This window comes from Macrobrachium nipponense, chromosome 44 (assembly GCF_015104395.2).
Source record: "Macrobrachium nipponense isolate FS-2020 chromosome 44, ASM1510439v2, whole genome shotgun sequence".
NCBI classification, from domain to species: Eukaryota; Metazoa; Arthropoda; class Malacostraca; order Decapoda; family Palaemonidae; genus Macrobrachium; species Macrobrachium nipponense.
In genome coordinates, this window is record NC_087221.1 from 23,189,819 (window position 1) to 23,210,774 (window position 20,956).

Consider the following 20,956-nt stretch of genomic DNA (forward strand, 5'->3'; position numbering starts at 1 on the left):
TTCTCATTCCTCGAGAGGAAAGAATTTAGGATGGAGGTCGTGGTACAGAACCTACAAAATATACTACGTATATTACCCTCGCGACATGATTCTTTTAACAGTTGAATTGTCCGGGGGGTAGGCGCATACCGTAGTTAACTCTACGGTTTGTGACCGAGACGAATTGTATCTTAATTGAACTGCAACTCGGGGTTGCCTGCAACCTCCCAGCAGTTATCAGTTTTGATTTTAGATACTTGGTATTGTCATGACAACACCAAATCAGCTTTTGTATTTACCGAAATCCGTTTCGTTTAAATATAAATTGCTCGAGCGTATTCTTTATGCTCGATGGTTCTAGCCGAACGCATTCCTTCGTGGAATAATGGATTACCTGGCAACTCAGGATGAGTCGGAGGACGGTATCGGCTCTCTCCTGTCAGGTGTCGATCAGCCCCACCCAGACGACGTTCACAGTGGCGGCAGACCCTTACCTACAGTGAGAGTTCGTAACCCTCCTCGGGAAAACGTTTTTCTCCTGACGTTACGTTTTTCCCAGGCTCTGAGAGGCCATCGCCGTAAGGCGATGGCTGCTCCTTTTCTTCTCCAACTGCTAGTTCCGCTGGGAAGGCGAGGCCAGTATCCAATTCCTCCCCCATTCCCTCTCTCCTTACGGCTACGAGGGAAAGGGGAGGGATCCTACAGAGATTTCTCTGTAAGATCCCACGTTAGGGGCTGCGCTACCGGGGGACCTTCGGGTCCTACCTGACGTAAGCCCCGGTCGTTGAGGAGGGATCCTGCCCCTTTCTCGATTTCTACGGGAATCGAGAGGTCCACCAGCCGATATCGTTTGACGAATTCGGTGGTGGGTTTCGCAGAGTGCTTAGAATTCTACGGAATTTCTAGCGCACTCAGAGTGTTCGAGTTTTTTACGATCTCCAAACACTTAGGCGAGACCACGGTCAAAGTGAGTGAGAATCCCCGATAATTGTTACACGATAATCGGGAACCTCGCTTATGCTCGAATTCCTGTAATTTCTAGCATTTGGAAGAAGACTGCTGCTGAAAGAAGAGTATCTCACAGTAGGCGATTAACCTGGAATAGAGAGGAACGGACGAGAACTTCCAGTTGGTTGAACTATCGTCTTCGGTATTCTGTTCACCATTGAAGCTTTCTTTCTTTGGGAAGACTTCTCTTCACTCTCTTGACTAGAGAACGAAGGCGGTCGATCTCCAATCCTTATTCTCATTCCTCGAGAGGAAAGAATTTAGGATGGAGGTCGTGGTACAGAACCTACAAATATACTACGTATATTACCCTCGCGACATGATTCTTTTAACAGTTGAATTGTCCGGGGGTAGGCCATACCGTAGTTAACTCTACGGTTTGTGACCGAGACGAATTGTATCTTAATTGAACTGCAACTCGGGGTTGCCTGCAACCTCCCAGCAGTTATCAGTTTTGATTTTAGATATTTGGTATTGTCATGACAAAACACCAAATCAGCTTTTGTATTTTACCGAAATCCGTTTCGTTTAAATATAATTGCTCGAGCGTATTCTTTATGCTCGATGGTTCTAGGTCGAACGCATTCCTTCGTGGAATAATGGATTACCTGGCAACTCAGGTGACGAGTCGCCGAGAGCTACTGCGTATTGAACTGCCTGATAGCAGCTCAGTATCAGCTAGGTCTCGGAGATGCACGGCCGGTTACGTCTCTCTCTCCCCTGGTTTGATTGACTACCGCAACCGTATCTCTGCCCAACAATCATGGACTTAGGTCTCTGATTAACGGGGATTCTCGCAATAATGAAGGACCATCTACTGCTGTGACGCTCGATTTCATCGCCTTCGACATTGCGAGAATTTTCAACAGAGATATCTCTTGGACTCTTTCATCTTTCTGTTTACCGCACGGTAACAAGAAGTCTGTACTAGTCTCCCGCTGCATCGCACCGCGATAATGCAAATTATTTTTGCAGACATCTGAGTTTGTCTTCAAAATATCTCGTATTCGTAGGTGTGCAATTATTCATTGCTCGCCCCGAATTAACAGATGTGTCAGAAGACTCGCCTACTCTCCGACCTGACAGCTCTACTTTCCAAATGTTCAGCCATGAGAAGCAGTTCTTCAGGCAGTATTCCCTGTCTCTTCATTACTGAAAAGCGCTCCGCTTTTATTGCAACTACGATCCTCACTGGACAGCAATGAATAGCGGTTTAGCGTTCTCAGTCTTTGTAGCACAGGTTCAGAATCTTGAGAATCCTTCTCTCGGTTCAGCTGTGAAGACGTAGGTTGCTTTTTCTGTACACCTTCGTCTTCAACGACACATAGTGTTGTTTTCTCCTTCGCTGAGAATCAACTATACTATGAGATATCTTGCCATCAGGGACTCGGTCTCTAGAAGGCAATTGACTTTCGCCTGTTGGGCACATGCCTTAAGAGAATCATCACCTCGCCTTCTGGCATCGGTGACGAACAAATTATTTGTTTAGTCTCTTGGCATAAACCCTTTTAAGGCGAAGGTCACGTGACTTGCTCGGATGCTTGGACAACTTGCCTCCTTCCAAACGCAGTCAGTCGGCAGCTGTCAGAGCGCCCGAGTCAGTTTACGAACTACGCTGTTGACTTAGTTCGGTTGTTACAAAGCAATCATTACTTCGTTTTAAATAGCTTGTCACAGTACCCATACCATCGACACCCACCATTGAGTGTCGGTGTCCTATCCAACTACCGAGAAGAACTTCACTGCATGGGGATAGGAGAATGTGAGACACTTCGCTGCAGACGGATAGACCAGTATAGGGTACAGGACATCACGAAGTACGAAGAAGGGGATAGGTCATACGACCATTCCCTTCTTTTTCCTCTGAGGTAATTGCATGACTTTTCCTGCGAAGTCAAGCATCCAGGGGATGGGGATTCGTGACGCTCGATTTCGTACCGACTTCGTAGCAAAGACTCAGAACCCTTCGGTTCCTGACGATCGGTTAGAGTCCTTCACAATTCCCCTCCCTAATGGACTTCACCGCCTTCGATGCGAAGGTAGATGCTGCTTTGTCCTGTGAAAGCGCGACCGCGCTTTCTGAAGAAACTCGACATCCCAGGCTGAGTGTTGAAGACTCTTCGTCAGCACCAAGATGACCTAGAAGTACACTCCCTCGAGTTACACAAGAACTTCTCCGTGGCGCAGGTACTGAAGGCAGGGGTCTGGTACAACCAGACCACTGGCACCTCCTTCTACCTTTTGGATATTGCCCACAGGTCCCTTGGATCGTTTTCCTTAGGACCGCGGTGGCTGCTCAACACGTTGTGTAGCTAACCCAGACCCTAGCAGGCTGAACAGCATCGAGTCCTGGTGTGACTGTAAGAATAGATAAGTGAATGAGAGAGTGACTCGGCTTCTCTTCCTATCTTTTTCTCCCCCTCTACCTGTGGGTAGAGGGATACGGTGCATCACCTTGCTGGATAAAGGGACGAGATGCCGGTGAGCTACTCGACAGAGCCCCATCCTATCCCTTTCACTAGGGATGGGAGCGAATATCCACCACTTCCTCCTACAAGGGGGGGGAAGTGGATGCCAACAAGAGAAACAAAACCATAACTTTATGTTGCCTCTTGCAAATAGGAACTTGTTCTTGTTTGCTGGTACGAAGAGATACGCTTGCCTCTCTCTTAGTACTTGGTCCAGAGGTCTGACCATTGATCCTGCGGTGCACACCCGATCAATCGGACAGAGGCTTGGATCCCTCCCTCGCTCTTACGACCAGGGAGGCATTCCAAGGTGGGCGAACACCAGTCTGTTCACAAAAGACTCAGAATTCCTCCCACCAAGAAGTGAGTCTTCCTATTGTAAAAGGACCGAAGGTTTGTATGCCGTGTCGGAACAAATGACAATTTGTCCAAAATTGCATTTTTCCTAACTATACAAACCTGAGGTCCTTTTACACATAGTCCCACCTCATGCCACCTCACTCTGCAGTTTTTGCTTGGGGCCAAAAGCAAAAGTGATTTGTTTACCTCCCAGTCGCGCGCGCGCGCCTGTCGGACAAGCAGTTAACTACCGAACCCCTTGTTCGAAAGCTTACGACCTATCCAGCTGCCGCTAGTACCTTCCTATTGTAAAAGGACCTCAGGTTTGTATAAGTTAGGAAAAAATGCAATTTTTGGACAAATTGTCAATTTTACCTCAGAAGTCAAGAGTTTTGAGTAAGTTTTCTGCTTCAATTGGAAGTTATCTTAATTTTTTTCATATTACCCTGACTAGATTATGGCCGAGTTACGAGCAGCTGGTCTCATCATCTTTCGACGAATGGCATTGGGTATAGAGTATTTACTGATGCAAACCTCATATGGGTGTCATCACTGGACCCCACCAAAAGGTAATGTATACATATCCTTGTTTGCATGGGTGTACCCAGGTGGCTGATTAATATTTCTGTGTATGTTAGTCTTATGTGGATTTAAGCTGATCTAGATTGGCCCAATAGCTACAAGACATGTTCTTTATGTTATATATGTGCTAACAGAACATCAGTTAGTAGTTACTGTATGTTTAAAATCCCCATGATGGATATCTTGGTATTTTGAAGAAAAGTATAGGCAGCCTCCAGTTATTGGTAGGGGTTCTGTTCCTGGGGGCTTGATGCAACTGAAAGTCGTTCTTAAGTGAAATTCAAAAGTCTACAGGCACCGCAATCCACCTAACAGAGGCGCCATTAACCGGTTATTGACGCCATAAGCGCATAAACATCAGTTTTGGTTAATGGCGGGTTTTGCTTAACAGCACCCTGTCGAGAATGGAACCACCGCCGATAACTGGGGACTGTCTGTACTGGGTTGGAAGAAAGACTGACATGTCACAAGGTACCAAGCCCTGGTTTGGTGGCCAGCTTCCACCTTGTATATGGATGAGTTGCCAGATGTCACAGATTTCTTGGTTAACAATCTTTATGATTGTTTTAACCAGTTTCCAGCTGGCGCTAGAAGATTATACTATTGTTAAGACCTCAGATTTGTTAACTATAAAAAATACAAATTTATTAAAAATTTGTCATATTAACAATAAATAACTGATTTTTGTAAACATCAAGAAGTATTTAAGTCATGTTTTGACTTGAAAACACTTCATATAACAAAAAATAACCTTGTCCCATATAAGTACAGTTCCTAGAGATTTACTAGAAGCAAGAAAATTGCCCTGAATTGAGTTAAATGCGGCAAAATAAACTTACCTCCGCCCTCAGCTGATTTGTTCAAACCAAAACATTAATCTCTTGTCGGTATATTTAATACAATAGTAATATGAGACTACATACAGTATTATTTGATACAGTGAAGTAAAGTGAAACTTTTTATAAGATCCATGGAAAAGATGCATATTCGTTACGTATGCTTGTATTTTATGATGGTCTCACGGTGCTTAAGCTGCTGATAACCAGACATTGGGTCTGTAAACCAGTTATGAATATATTCAACATGTGCCATGAAACCAAATCTCCAATAACCGATCCTGCCGATAACCAGGGACTGGATGTACAGTACATAATTTGGTTTGTAACAATTACTATTATGTAGATCTGTCAGTTCACTAGGTATATTGTATTGACTTTTACAAATATTTTTGAGAGATATTTTTGTTTTTTATTGGTTAGTACTTGACTTTGTCAACTGGTACATTGCTGTATGAATGATTAAACTTCTCTGTAAATTGGAATTTCAGTATTCTGAAATGTTTTGTATACATTTATAATTAGACTAGGATAGCTACGATTGTCATTACAGCAATCATTACATGTTTAAGTGTCATTTACTTAATTTTTGACCTTTGAATGAGTTCCATTGAATTTGTTAGGAATTGTTAAGAAAATTTTTTGGTGTGCTCAGTCAATACTTGGAAAAAGTAAATTTAAACCATATTTATAATAAAAAAAGAAATATCTATATCTAAACAGCATTTTGACTAAAGTAATTGGGCTTTATGCCTCATCGCAAGTGGTTATGTATCAAGTTGTCAATGGGACCTCAAATATTTATGTGGGAACCTTAAAAGCAAATATGTCTATCTGTTCATCACTGTCCATCTATTTGTTAGTATCTCTGTTCACTTTTGCTAGTTATCATGGCATTGTTTGGATGCATTCTTAGCATAAAATTTTGCACTTTTACTTTGTCGGTAGTTCTTTTGGTTAGTTCAAGTGTTTTTCTTGGTATGAATGCCAACACTCATTATCTTGTTTTACAATTCAAAATGTTTCAGCGTGAAGTGTAGCAAGTATTGATCTTGACCTAAAGTCATTTTTATTAGCTACATGTTACTGGTAGCTTTAGTATATTTATGGTATTGGTCAATTTTAATGGTATTTCAACACAAAGTTACTATTTTCACATTGATGCAATTTCGTCTAAGTTCAAGGTCTTAGATTTGCTACACTATGTCCTACAGTTGGGCTTGAAGTATATATACTTTGTTTACAGGCTTGAATGTATGTATACTTTGTTTATGGGCTTGAATGTATGTAGGTACAGTAGTACCTCGAGATACGAAATTAATCCGTTCCGAGGCGGCCTTCGTATAAATGAGTTTTTCGTATCTTGGAACACATTTTACATGTAAAATGGCTAATCCGTTCTCCAAGCCCGCCAAAAACACCCCATTAAATTTCATAATAAAGCTAAATTGACCCTATAAAACAATGAAATACTACAACAATTTGGACCATTCAGTACCTAAATTAAGAATAAAAATCCAAACCTGTAAATAAAGTGTATATTAGTGCACAAGAAATATTATTACTGTAACGTAAAATGTCGAAGCTTACCTTTCGAGTGAGGCTATCTCCGAAAGTGGCGGCAGAGGAGGAGGAGGAGGACAAACGGCAGATACGTACACTTGACTTTACGAAACACATACAAAAAAAAAAGGTCAAAAACAAACTAAACTTACAAAACACATTAACAAAACTGTAAACACTTTTATAACTTTACAAAAAACTTAAAATAAAATTTATTTTGTCTTTTTTTTGATTTTTTACATTTCGTTTTACTTTTTTATAGTTTTACGTAATTTCAATTTCTTCACACCGAATGGATGCCAGTCCGTTTACAGAATTTTTCGAACCACCCATGAGAAGCCTTGAACTCTGGGGTTGCCGTTGATGTTCCCTCTCCGCCGTCGTCTTTTGGCTTGGGCAATCAAATCGCCGAAAATAGCGCTGGCCTTCTGGCAGATTGCCGTCTCGGTTATCGTATCGCCATTGATTTCTTTGTCCTCGATCCATACAAGAAGCAGCCTTTCCATTTCATTATGCACATGGCTCCTCTTGTTGGACAAAATAGTGACGCCCTTGGAAGGTGTAGCTGCTTTGATGGCTTCCTTCTGCTTAAGGATGGTGCCTATCGTCGACGGATTTCGGCTGTATTCCTTAGCGATCACACTCAACCGCAAGCCAGCTTCATACTTTTTTATTATCTCCATTTTTGTCTCCATAGAAAGCATTCTCTTCTTTCTGTGAACTTCAGCAACTTTCTTGGGACCCATGACTCTATGTACTGTACGTAATTAAGTTACGTTCTCACAACACGATAAAGTAGCACAACACGATAGTATGTACGTACTGCAACGAAATCACTAACGAATTTACGTTACTAAACGAAATCGTTGGAGCGAACGAATGCCGATTGCGTACGGTAAAGTTTCGGGTGCGAAGTGGCCGAGGTAAAGCACGCCAACACGTAGTATGTATGTATAGAAGATGCATGATGGGAAGGATGCTGTCCAATTAGAGAGAAGGATTCATGGCTTGGCTAGCATCAGGAACCAATGGAGGGAGAGCAGGAGGATGGTGGCGAGTCTACTATAACTAAGATGGCGGCGTGCGGCGCGAGTTTCAAATTGTTATGGGGCAAATCTCAGACTTTCAGAAACCTTTCGTATCTTGAAAACTTTTCGTATGTAGAGCAGTAAAATTTTTCGTCTTTGCTTTCGTAACTTGGATTTTTCGTAAGTTGAGCCTTTCGTATCTCGAGGTACTACTGTACTATGTTTATGTAAGTACGTACTGTCATAAAATCTGTCTTTGACTGTTTCAGTTTCCCATGTATATCGGGTGTTATATGAGTGCATGATTCAGGCTGCTTGTTGCAAGTATTATGATGTGTTAAATAAATGGCTGCTAAGTAAATCGCTGTATTAATGATGTATAGTTTATCATTATAAAAAGGAAGAAAACTATGACTGGTGTCGTTGAACTAGTCAGCCACTTGTAAATGAAAGGTAGCCCTCCATGAAGTTTTATACATCTTATGAGAATATTTTGCTTTGAATTTACTTTTATTTACAGGACATGTGGATCCTGGGGAATCAGATAGAGAAACTGCTTTAAGAGAAACAAAGGAAGAGGCAGGATTAGGAAATGAACACTTTAAAGTTATTGAAGATTTTAGAAAAGAGTTAAAGGTTAGAGAAATTTTTTTTTTTATTAATGAACTGAATGAAATACATTAAGGTACAGCACTTGGCTGTAGGATCTTTCAAGAAATGAAGCAGTTACATGTTGAATTAAAGTGAGGCATTGAATATGAGGTAAGAGTTGCAATATCTTTGAGGACTGCACCATAAAGATATGGAGTAATTTTTGTTGTGTGCTTTATTGCACCCCAAAGCTTTGAAACCTTCCATTACAAATTTCAGTATGAAGTGAAGGGGAAACCAAAGACTGTGATCTACTGGATGGCTGAACTTCTTGAGCCAAGTACGCCTGTTTTAATGTCTGAGGAGCATCAAGATTATAGATGGTTGCCTCTAACAGAAGCTTGTCAACTAGCAAAGTTCCCCGACATGATAGAAACACTCAAAGAGTGCGATGGTTACCTCAAGCAGCAAGCCTAGTCATTCCACAGGATCAAAGGAAATGTAAGTTCTATTCTATTACTTGTGATTCAAACTCAAAATAGTAGCCAAAAGACATTTATAATAATTTTAGTGCTAAAAAGTTTTATCATGATTAGTTCCCCCCCACCAAAAATTTTAAGAGTTGGGTTATTTATAAGAAAGATCAATATCAGTGTATAATTTCATTGTTATATCTAGACTAATTTTTAAGCTTGCAATGCATAATAAAATCTTATTTGTTCATGAAACTTACCTGGCAGATATATATATAGCTGTATTTTTCCGAATCCGACAGAAATTTAAACACTTACGACACACGCAGTGGGAGTCAGGTGGTTAGTACCCATTCCGCCGCTGGGAGGCGGGTATCAGGAACCATTCCCATTTTCTATTCATAATTTTTCTGTCGCCGGTGCTGGAAACACCTGTTTGCAGCACCTCCGTCCAGATTTTGGAAACTTACTAGCTACTTGAGTATCCCTTTTGGTTTTTTCTTTGGTATCTGATTGGATCGGTGGCTTGGCACACGTTGACTTTGGATTGATTTGAATTTGGTATTGATTTTTCTTTGATCAAGATGTCAGGGTCTAGTTCTGCTAGCGCTAGATTTTGTTCTATGTCCGAATGTAGAGGTAGGCTACTGAAAGCTTCAGTAGACCCACATTCGTTTTGTAAGGTTTGCAGGGGGAATGAATGTACGTTTGAAAGTCGTTGTAAGGAGTGTGAAAGATTAACAGAGTCTGAGTGGAAGGCGTATGAAAACCTATCTTAAGAAACTTGAGCGAGATAGGTTAAGGAGGTCTTCCTCCAGGAGTGTTTCAGGTAGGCAAGATTTTAATGATTCTCCTGCTAACCCTCCTTCTGTAGATTATGCTCCTACCCCTGTAGTGTTGCCTCCGGCCCCTGAAGCAGTGTCGGTAGAAGGTAATACTTTATCGCTAATTCTTGAATCGATTCGTAACCTAGAATCAAAAGTGTTAGCTCTGGAGAGCAAAAGGGAAGAAAAGTGCAGTGAAAGTGCCCCTTGTGTAGTGGAGGGTGCGTCAGATCGGCCTCATTCCGCCTCTAGAACCTAGACCTCTGCTTGACTCCCAGGTTACGGGGAGAGAGCATGTCGAAAGTCGAAGGAGGGTTACGAGGAACCCCCACCGATCTGGCGTGCCTTCGGCAGCTTCTGACGAACCTACCCAGACTGCCAAGGAGCGTGCGCATGCACGTCTTCTCAAGGAGTGCTTTTCTTCTTCTGAAGCTTCCTCCCCGCGCAAGGGGTGGAGCTCTCATACCGCATCACGTCCGCTGGAAAAGGACGGCTCGCCGTTTCGTGGGACGCTTTCACGTCCGAGTTGTTCTCCGGAACTTTGCTCGTCGCCTGATAGTGCGTTTGCTGCTTTTCCTCCGCAGAAGAAGCGTAAGGATTCTTCGGAGGCGGAGTCTTTCCTAGATGTTTCTTTCGAGCGCCGCAGTCGCTCTAAGGTGCGTGAAGTGGCGGTTCCTGGGAGTAGGAAGAAGGCATCCCCTCGCCACTCACCTGCTCACAGGATCAACCCCTCCCCAGAAAAGGAGGCTTCACCTACAAGCAAGATTCTCCAGTCTCTTCAGCAGCAACTTCGAGATGTTTTTTCTTCGAGAGAGACTGTTCCACGTCGCCGTAAGAAGGATGACAATCTTCCTGTGAAGAGGTCGAGGCGTTCTCCCTCTCCCTCTCCTCGCTCGTCTCTCTCTCCGTTTGAGTCTCCCTCTAGAGTTCGTTCTGCTCCCCAGCAACTTTCTAGAGGAGGCGAGAAATTCGTTTCTCGCTCTCGTGAAGCGGTTGTTTCCGCTGCTACAAAACTTGTAGATAGGAAGCGCGTTTCTTTAGATGCCGAGCGCGCTTCTGTGAAAGTCAAGCGCGCTTTAGTGGAGGCCGAGCGTGATTCGGTGCAAGGTAAGCGAGCGCCAGTGGACGCTCAGCGCGTTTTAGTGGACGCTCGGCGCGCGCCAGTGGACGCCAGGTGTACACCTGTTGCTGTCGAGCGCGCTTCAGTCGGCGCCAGTAGATTGGCTTCGGACGCCAAGCGCGCACCTACGGACATCAGTTTACCACCTCCGCAAGCGCAAGCGGGAACTCTTCCTGTTCGCCGCTCTTTCTCTTTTGAGAAAGCTCGTGTCTCTTCCTTACTTCCTCCGACTTCTCCAGTGTCTGAAGAGGAAATTAGTGACGCTTTCGTCGAAGTGGACGAAGAACAGCAGTTGGCTCCAGTTTCGACGGACTACAAGGTTTTGACTCGTCTGCTACAGTCAGTCTTTGCAGACACTTTCCAACCTGAAGCTCCACGTACTCCTCCCTCTCAGTTTTCGTCATCCAAAGCTACTAAGATCTCGGGCTTTGTGAAAATGAAGAAGTCGCTTTCTACGAAGCAAGCTTTTCGCAAGGTCCATGATTGGATGGAAAAGAGGAAAGCTTCAGGCAAGACTTCTTTCGCTTTACCACCTTCAAGACTTTGTGGCAAAGCTGGTATGTGGTATGAGACGGGAGAAAACGTCGGAGTTAAGCTTCCAGCCTCGGCTCAAGGAGACTTTGGTAGTATTGTGGATGCTGCCAGAAGATCTTTTCTGTCTTCCTCTAAGGTCTCTTGGACGCATAGTGAGCTAGACTTTCATTTTAAAGGCCTCTTCAGGACACTAGAGGTCTTTAATTTTCTTGACTGGTGCCTAGGAGTTTTGGATGCCAGGTCCAGGAGTTCTGATTCCATCAGTCTGGGGGAGCTGTCCAGTGTAGTCTTGCATGGACAGGCCGTCAGGGATGGTTCTGAGGAATTGGCTGCTCATTTCAGCACGGGACTGCTTAAGAAGAGAGCACTTTTTTGCAATTTTACTGCAAAGTGGTCTCGCCAGCGCAAAAAGCGGATCTTCTTTTCGCTCCTTTCTCAGAACATCTCTTCCCCCAGTCTATTGTAAAGGACATAGCTGCCAGTCTCCAGGAGAAAGCAAACCCAAGACCTTCTGGCACAGTCTTCTAGGAAGCCTACTACTACTTCGTCTTCTGGGTCCTCTGCTTTGAAGAAATCGAAGCCCTTTCGATCTGCTTCTTCCTCGAAGCAGCCCCTCGAGGAAGAGGCTCTTTCAGAGGCAAGACTCCCGCTCCTTCCAAGAGCAAGAAGTGAGAGGGAAGTCCTTCAGTCACCGGTAGGAGCCAGACTTCTACATTTCGCGAGAGCCTGGGAAGAGAGAGGTGCCGACGCTTGGTCTCTGGACATCGTCAAGAAGGGGTACAGAATTCCTTTCCTGAAGTTACCCCCGCTGTCTTCGACACCAAAGGATTTGTCTCCTTCGTATCAGGGAGAAAAACAGAAAGTGCTTCACGATCTACTAGATCAAATGATCGAGAAGCAGGCAGTGGAACAGGTCTTCGACCGGAGTTCTCCGGGGTTTTACAACCGTCTGTTCCTAGTGCCGAAGCAGTCAGGGGGGTGGCGCCCCGTTCTGGATGTCAGCAGTCTAAATCGCTTCGTTAACCAAGCAGAAGTTCAAGATGGAGACTCCTCAATCCGTGCTTGCAGCCTTAAGACCGGGGGATTGGATGGTCTCTTTAGACCTTCAGGACGCATACTTTCACGTCCCCATCCATCCCCGATCAAGAAATACCTGCGGTTTGTCCTGAAAGGGAAGGTATTCTAGTTCAGGGCACTCTGCTTCGGTCTCAGCACGGCGCCGATGGTGTTCACCGTTCTTATGAAGAACGTTGCGAGGTGGCTCCATCTTGCGGAAATAAGGATCTCTCTCTACCTAGACGACTGGCTTATTCGAGCCTCATCGCAAGACCGGTGTCTGAAGGACCTTCACACGACTCTGTCGTTAGCGAGGTCCCTGGGACTTCTGGTGAATCTCGAAAAGTCGCATCTGACTCCTTCTCAATCCTTAGTCTATCTGGGGATTCAGATGGACTCGGTGGCTTTTCGGGCTTTTCCGTCCCAGGGGCGACAGCTTCAATGCCTAGACAAAGTGTCAGCCTTCCTAGGGAAGGAAACATGCTCGGTGAGGGAATGGATGAGTCTGCTGGGGACCATTTCCTCACTGGAGAAGTTTGTTTCTCTGGGAAGGTTGCACCTCCGACCACTTCAGTTCTTCCTCTCAAGCAATTGGTCACGCAACAGGATCTAGAAGAGGTCTTGTTTTTGACGGAAGAAGTGAAAAAGCACCTCAAATGGTGGTTGGATCCAAAGAAGCTTGCGGAAGGACTTTCGCTCAAGCTTCGGAACCCCGACCTAGTGTTGTTCTCCGACGCGTCCTCCACGGGTTGGGGAGCAACACTGGGAGGGAGAGAAGTGTCAGGCACCTGGAGAGGGGAACAGGTGTCCTGGCACATCAATTTAAAAGAACTTTCAGCGGTTTACCTTGCTCTAAGGTTCTTCCAAGAGGAAGTCTCCAACAAAGTGGTTCAGATAAACTCGGACAACACCACAGCCTTGGCATACCTCAGGAAACAGGGGGGAACTCACTCTCCTTCTCTGTTCGCCATCGCGAAGAATATCCTGATTTGGGCGAAGTCGCAAAACGTCACGATTCTGACAAGGTTTGTGTCAGGTCGTGAAAAACGTGCGAGCGGACCTTCTCAGTCGGCAAGGACAGCTTCTGCCGACGGAATGGACCCTTCATCAGGAGGTATGCCAGGCGCTATGGAAGCTGTGGGGACGTCCTCATGTGGACGTTTTCGCAACTTCCCGAACGAAGAGACTTCCGCTGTATTGCTCCCCAGTTCTGGACCCGGGAGCAGTGGCAGTAGACGCCCTACTGTGGAATTGGTCGGGACTAGACATTTACGCTTTTCCCCCATTCAAAATCCTCGGGGAAGTGATGAGGAAGTTCGCTGCATCAGAAGGAGCGAGGATGACCCTCATCGCCCCCTTCTGGCCAGCGGACTGGTTCACGGAGGTGATGTCCTTCCTGGTAGACTTCCAAGGACTCTTGCCCCTAAGGAAAGATCTACTCAGACAGCCCCACTTCGAGAGGTACCACAAAAACCTCCCCGCTCTTAGTCTGACTGCGTTCAGACTATCAAGAAGTTGGCCAGAGCGAGGGGTTTTTCAAGACCTGTGGCAACGGTGATTGCCACCGCAAGGAGGCCCTCCTCAATCGCAGTTTACCAATCAAAGTGGGCTGTCTTTAGAAGTTGGTGCAGAAAGAAGGGCATTTCCTCCACCTCAACCTCTGTGAGCCAGATAGCAGATTTCCTTCTTCACCTTAGGAAAGAAGCGAAACTAGCCGTTCCCACGATTAAAGGCTACAGAAGCGTGCTTTGTTCCGATACGTAATACAAACCCTCGGTCCTTTAACAATAGGAAGGTAACTAGCGGCAGCTGGGACGGTCGTAAGCTTCGAACAAGGGGAGAACGGTAGTTAACTGCTTGTCCGCGCGCCCGAGAGGTGAAGAATCACTTTTGCTTTCGGCCGCGGGTTTGAAGGACGTGTTCGTCATCGCTCTCTGCCCGCTTCATCGTCGTATGCTTTGTTTATATTGTGTTTTCTACTAATGGTTTGTTTGACTTAAAATTGAAAACTGCTAAGTACACTGTTTTCATTTTCATTACTTAATTATGAATCAACATGGAGCTATCGCCGTAGATGCGGCGATTTCCGCTCTTTTCATGAAATGAATTATGTCTCGGTGCCGAGGGCGGGCGCACTCGCGCCGAGTCATGTATTTGGGCGAAAGTGTGTAATTTGAAAGATGTAAGTACTCTTTTTCATTATATTTTTGCCCTGTGCGTTCGTTGCCGAGAGCGTGATTGCGCTCGGCACGAGCCTCTTATTTGTATGAATAGAATGCAATGAAAGTGGATTCGCAATGCAGTATTCTTTTCATTTTCATTTATTAGTTGCATCAAATTTAATTTTGGATCAATTTCCGCTCTTACCCGGGAATTAATCCTTACGATTTATTTATGTGAAAGTGAAAATCGCAAGTGCAGTATTCTGTTTCATTTCATATATATTTATGATAGCATCATATTATTATGGATCAAGTTTCCGCTCTTACCCGGGAATTGATTTTTCCCCCTTTCCCCCTTTAAGTTCTATGAAGTGAATCGCAAGTGCAGTATTCTGTTTCATTTTCATATTACTTTTCACTGCTGTGCGGGGGTAGGGGTAAGCGAAGGTCTGCCAGGAAGTCGTCGGAAAGCTCTCCCGCGACTCCCTTGGTATCCGATTCTTCGTCTTCTTTCCTGCCCCCCGCTCAGCTTCTTCGTTGTATTTTGTATTTGGGGTCGGTTCACTTGCCGTTCGGGGATGGGGCATGTCCTCCCCCCCGTGCGTGAGGGAACCCCTCTTACTAATCTGTCTGTGCTACCGCAGGTGCTACATCCGTGGGAGATGACCTTGGACAGGTATGGGCCACTGCGGCTGCATGGGCCGTTGGCCTAGCCATCCACGATCTGCTGCAGCGTCTAGCGAGGTCTGGGGCGGTGACCTTGGAGCGGTCTCCACTACAACCTTCACGGCCGCTTATGCTGCTTCCCCCCGCTGGTCTACACTCCCCATGCTGTGTCGGTGACGCCGTCTGCCGCTACTAGGGCCGGTCGCCACCGTACGAGGAGGGGTATGCCGCCGCCGCCTGTGTTTTCTTCGTGTTGCCTGCCCCAGACTTCCGCTGTCCCAGCAGCTCGCCCCTGGACCGGCCGCCAGTAACCAGGTTCCCGCTGGCTGCCGATGATTCTACGAGGCGATGGCTGGGCCTGCCGTACCTGTCGCTGATGTGGTTCCCGCTACTGGCTTGGCTGTCCCTTCTGTGTTTACCGCTGCCGCTGTTCCTGCCGCTCCTGCCGTCCTGATTGCTTGCTGTTCCTGTCGCTCCGGTTCCTGCGCCTGTCCATGCTGGTCCTGCCCATGGTGTTTTCTTCCCCAGTCCCAGGTCCTTCCGGACAGGTGCAGTCGGGCCGTGTTGCTTCGGCAATAGGCCCGACTCCGGCCTGGATGGAGGACCTGACGACTGTCCTGCGTGAGCTGACGAAGAAGAGGAAGGTGTCATCTTCGTCTTCGTCTGCTGCTGCCTCTTCCCCTTCGACTTCTAAGGCCCATAAGCCGAAGAAGAAGAAGGCTGCCTCCCCCCCCTAAGAAGTCTCCTTCGGGAACTTCTAAGGGCCCGTCCCACCTCAATGGGGACGGGGGTCCTTCTGCTGGTCCTCGTGCTCCTTCGGGAGTGGGGCCCGTCTCCCCTTCCGAAAATGGAAGAGATAGACGGGGACCAGAGGAGTATCGGTTAGCACTGGTACTTCCTCGCCTGGTGCTAGCGGCGATGCCACTACGCCAGGTTCCGACTCGGTCTCTCGTTCGCGGGAGATCCCGAGTGTACGCTCTCCCTCGGGAGACCGTGCAGCCAAAGTTTCGGCGCCAGAGTTCGCTCGGCGCCAAGATCGCGGCACGGAGCAGAAGGGCTGGCGAGAACCGCCCTCAGGTGACTCTCGCCAGGCCAGCGGCCGCTCTCGCAGCGACCAGCTAGTAACCGGGGTTTTCCCCCACCAAGAAGACTCCTTCGGGAACTTCGAAGGGCTCGTCTCACTCCGGTGTGACGGGGGGGTTCTTCTGCTGGTCCTCCTGTTCCTTCGGGAACGGGGCCCGTCTCCTCTTCTGAGAAGAAGAAGAAGACGGGGACCAAGGGTGTGCTGGCTACCGCTGGTACACCCTCGCCTGGTCTTTGACAGCTCTGCTGCTAAGCCAGGTACCGGCTCGGTTTCTCGTCCGCGGAGAAACGTTCCGAGTGTACGATCTCCTTCGGGGTGACCGTGCAGCCAAAGTTAAGACGCCTGAGTTCGCTCAGCGTCATGACCGAGGCACGGAGCAGAAGACTGTCGAGAGCCGCTCAGGTGACTCTCGCCAGGCCAGCGGCCGCTCTCGTAGCGACCAGCCGGTACCTCGGGTGGTCGTGACGGTCTCTGACCGACCACGGGTTGAGGCTGGGAAGAGGTCCCCCAGGTCCCCTCGACCGACGGTACCAGCCTCGGCTGGTACCAGCGGTTTGACGTGCCGCGAGGACGCTCACCGGTCTCACCGCGAAAGTGAGCTCTGCAGGTCACCTGACCGCCGCTCCCACAGGGACCGGGCGGATGACGGTAACCAGCAGCAGCTCGTCTGACGCACTGGGGTCGACGTGCTCAGTCGAGCCGCTCGCCACAGGTGAGCGGCATGGCCAGGCCTGCAGATCGATCCCCACCGCGGGTTGGTGATCGGCTGCAGCCCCCCACGTACGCTGGTCCTGCCAGCGAGCGGGGGGGGAGCGTCAGGTCTGTCTCTCCACTACCTTCAACTTCCTCGGGCTACACCGGGAAGAGCGAGGTAGCTTAGGAAGTGATCGTGAGAGGTGCGCCGCTCACGACCCTCCCGTCACGACGCCGCACGTGCCACGTATGGTCTTAGGACCAACCAGGACGTACGCGCAAGTGATTGGAGGCGACCGTCAGGGGGGGGAGGGGGGAGCGTCAGTTCTGTCTCTCCGATACCTTCAACTTCCTCGGCATACGCCAGGAAGAGCGAGGTATATAGGAGTGATCGTGAGAGATGCGCCGCTCACGATTCCGTCACGACGCCGCACGTGCCAGGTATGGTCTTAGGACCAGCCAGGGACGTACGCGCAAGTGATTGGAGGCAACCGTCAGGGATCTGTTGCTGGTCCTTCTTCTGAAGGAGGAGGGTCTTGGGAGCTGCTATTGTAGGAGGGACTGGACGGTCCCTACTCCTCAAGATGCTGTAACTTCCGAGAGTCAGAGTAACTTTGCCCAGGTTATTGCACTGATTCGTCAGCACAACGACCTGGGGGAAGGATCGCCGCTCCCACCAGCAGAGCCCATGTCTCTGCTCGAGTCGTTTTGGGGCCCGAGAGGGAACCCAAACCGACGGTGGGTTTGCCGCGATCGGAGCTTGCCGATTCTGTCTTGAACCAGAGTCTCTCGTCTCCGGACAAGAAGGCTCTCTCAGTTCTGGCCGGGTCGATCAAGCTACTTCCACCTCCTCTACTGCGACAGCGGCGTTCTACGTGTCTTCGGACACCGTATTTAAATACTCCTTCGGTCCTCCTGAGAGGTTTCGACCTCGACGAGGACTGGAATGAGTCGGAGGACGGTATCGGCTCTCTCCTGTCAGGTGTCGATCAGCCCCACCCAGACGACGTTCACAGTGGCGGCAGACCCTTACCTACAGTGAGAGTTCGTAACCCTCCTAGGGAAACGTCTTCTCATGACGATACGTTTTCCCAGACTCTGAGAGGCCATCGCCGCAAGACGATGGGGCTGCTCCTAATCTTCTCCAACTGCTAGTTCCACTGGGAAGGCGAGCGAGTATCCAATTCCTCCCCCATTCCCTCTCTCCTTACGGCTACGAGGGAAAGGGGAGGGATCCTACAGAGATTTCTCTGTAGGATCCCACGTTGGGGACTGCGCTACCGGGGGACCTTCGGGTCCTACCTGACGTAAGCCCCGGTCGTTGAGGAGGGATCCTGCCCCATTCTCGATTTCTACGGGAATCGAGAGGACCACCAGCCGATGTCGTTTGACGAATTCGGTGGGGGTTTGCAGACTGCTTAGAATTCTACGGAATTTCTAGCGCATTCAGAGTGTTTCGAGTTTCTTACGATCTCCAAACACTTAGGCGAGACCACGGTCCAAAGTGAGCGAGACGAGAATACCCGATATGTTACACGATAATCGGGAACCTCGCCTATGCTCCGAATTCCTGGAATTTCTAGCATTAGGAAGAAGACTGCTGCTGAAAGAAGACTATCTCACAGTAGGCGACCAACCTGGAATAGAGAAGAACGGACGGGAATATCCAGTTTGGCTTGAACTATCATCTTAAGTATTCTGTTCACCATTGAAGCTTTCCTTCGAGGAAGACTTCTTCACTCTCTTTGATAGAGATCGAAGGTGGTCGATTCCAATCCTTATTTTGGTTTTCTTGAAGGAAAGAATTTAGGATGGAGATCGTTGTTCAGAATCCTACAAATATACTACGTATATTAACCTCGCGACATGATCCTGCTAAGCAGTTGAATGGTCGAAGGGTAGGCGCATATCCTGTTATTCTACGGATTGCGACTTAGACGAGAAGTATTCTAATTGAACTGCAACTCGGGGTTGCCTGCAACCTCCAGGAGTTTCCAGTTTCAATTTTATATACTTATGGTGTTGTCACAACAACACCATTTAAGCTTTTATATTTACCGAAATTCGTTTCGCATAAATATAATTGCTCGAGCATATCTTTTTATGCTCGGTGGTTCTAGCCGAACGCATTCCTTCGTGGAAAGGATTACTTGGCAACTCAGGATGACGAGTCAGCGACAGCTACTGCGTATTGAATTGCCCGAGGCATTTCAGTACCAGCTGCCGCTTCGAGATGCACGGTTGGTTATGTCTTTCTCACCTGCTTTGATTGAATACCAACCGTATCTCTGCCCAACAATCACGGACTTAAGTCTCTGATTAACGGGGATTCTCGCATACATGAATGACCATCTACTGCTGTGACGCTAGTATTCATCGTCTTCGGTATTGCGAGAATTTTAAACAGAGATATCTATTCGACTCTCATCTTTCTGTTTACCGCACGGTAACAGAATTCTGTAATAGTCTCTTGCTGCATCGCACTGCGATAATGCGAATGATTTTTGCGGAATCTGAGTTTGTCCTCAAAATATCTTGTATTCGGAGGTGTGCAATTGTTCATTGTTCACCCCGGATTAGCAGATGTATTGAAAGACATCGCCTACTCCCACACCTGCCAGCTCTACTTCCAAACGTTCAGCCCATGAGAAGCAGTTCTTCAGGCGGCTTTCCCGTGTTTCATTACTGAAGAACGCCCCGCTTTCATTGCACACCGGACAGCAATGAAATGGCGGTTAGCGTTTTCAGTCATTTGTAAGCACAGGTTTAGAATCTTGAGATTCCTTCTCTCGATTCAGCTGGAAGACGTAGGTTGCATTCATTGCCTACCTTCGTCTTCAACGTCACATAGTGTTGTTTCTCCTTAAAGCTGAGATTCAACGTCTATGAGATTTTCTTGCCATCAGGGACCTCGTCTTTTGAAGGCAATTGACTTTCGCTTTTTGAGCTTATGCATTAAGAGAATCATCGCCGCGCCGTCCGGCATCAGTGACTAACAAATATATTATTTGTTTGGTCTCTCAGCATAACTCTTTAAAGGGCGAAGGTCACGTGACTTACCCGGATGCTTGGACAACTTGCCTCTACTGATTCCGAACCAGTCAGTCGGCAGCTGTCAGAGCGCCCAAGTCAGTTACGAACTATGCTGTGGACTGTAGTTCGGTTGTTCCAGAGCAATCATTACTTCGTCTTAATAGCTTGTCAGTATGAGTACTGTACATAACCAAAGTCGAGAAGAGGATAGGTCATACGACTATTCCCTTCTTTTCGTCTTAGGTAACTGCATGACTTCTCTGAGAAGTCAAGCACACAAAAAAAGGGATGGGGATTTGTGACGCTCGATTTCGTACCGATCTTCGTAGCGAAGACTCAGAACCCTTCGGTAACTGACGATTGGTTCGAGTCCTTCACAATACCTCCCTAATGGACTTCACCGCCTCCGATACGAAGGCTATGCTGCTTTGTCCTGTGAAGGCGCGACGGAGCTGTCTGAAGAAACTCGACACCTAGGATGAGTGTGGATGCCTCTTCATCATTCTCTCGCGTTTCGCAAGAACTTCTCCGTGGCGCAGGTAGGTAGAAGCAGGGGCCTGGTCCAACCGGACCGCATGCACCTCCTTCTACCTTCGGGATATTGCCCACAGTTCCTTGGATCTTTTTCCTTGGGAACCGTGGTGGTTGCTCAACACGTTGTGTAGTTAACCCAGACCCTCGCAGGCTGAACAGCATCGAGTCCTGGTGTGACCGTAAGAATGGATGAGGAATGAGAGTGTGACTGGCTCCTCTTCCCATCTTTTTCTTCCCTCTACCTCTGGGTAGAGGGACACGGTCGTCACCCTGCTGGGTAAGGACGAGATGCAGGTGAGCTACTCAATAGAGCACCATCCTATCCCTTTCAGTAGGGATAGGAGTAAATATCCACCACTTCCTCCAACAAGGGGGAGGAAGTG

The 20,956-nt window shown here is 47.5% G+C and overlaps 1 protein-coding gene across 2 annotated transcripts in view; it reads left to right on the forward strand.

Moving 5' to 3' along the window:
• The first annotated feature begins 4,206 nt into the window (after positions 1–4,206).
• The window catches only part of LOC135204101 (bis(5'-nucleosyl)-tetraphosphatase [asymmetrical]-like), a 37,793-nt gene continuing 21,043 nt past the window's right edge, over positions 4,207–20,956 (forward strand). For both annotated transcript variants that reach the window (XM_064234106.1, XM_064234107.1), the window contains exons 1-3: positions 4,207–4,363; positions 8,324–8,439; positions 8,674–8,895. In XM_064234106.1, coding sequence (XP_064090176.1) covers positions 4,252–4,363; positions 8,324–8,439; positions 8,674–8,871 — 426 coding nt within the window. In that variant the 5' untranslated portion in view covers positions 4,207–4,251 and the 3' untranslated portion in view covers positions 8,872–8,895. The remainder of the gene's footprint in view (positions 4,364–8,323; positions 8,440–8,673; positions 8,896–20,956) is intronic.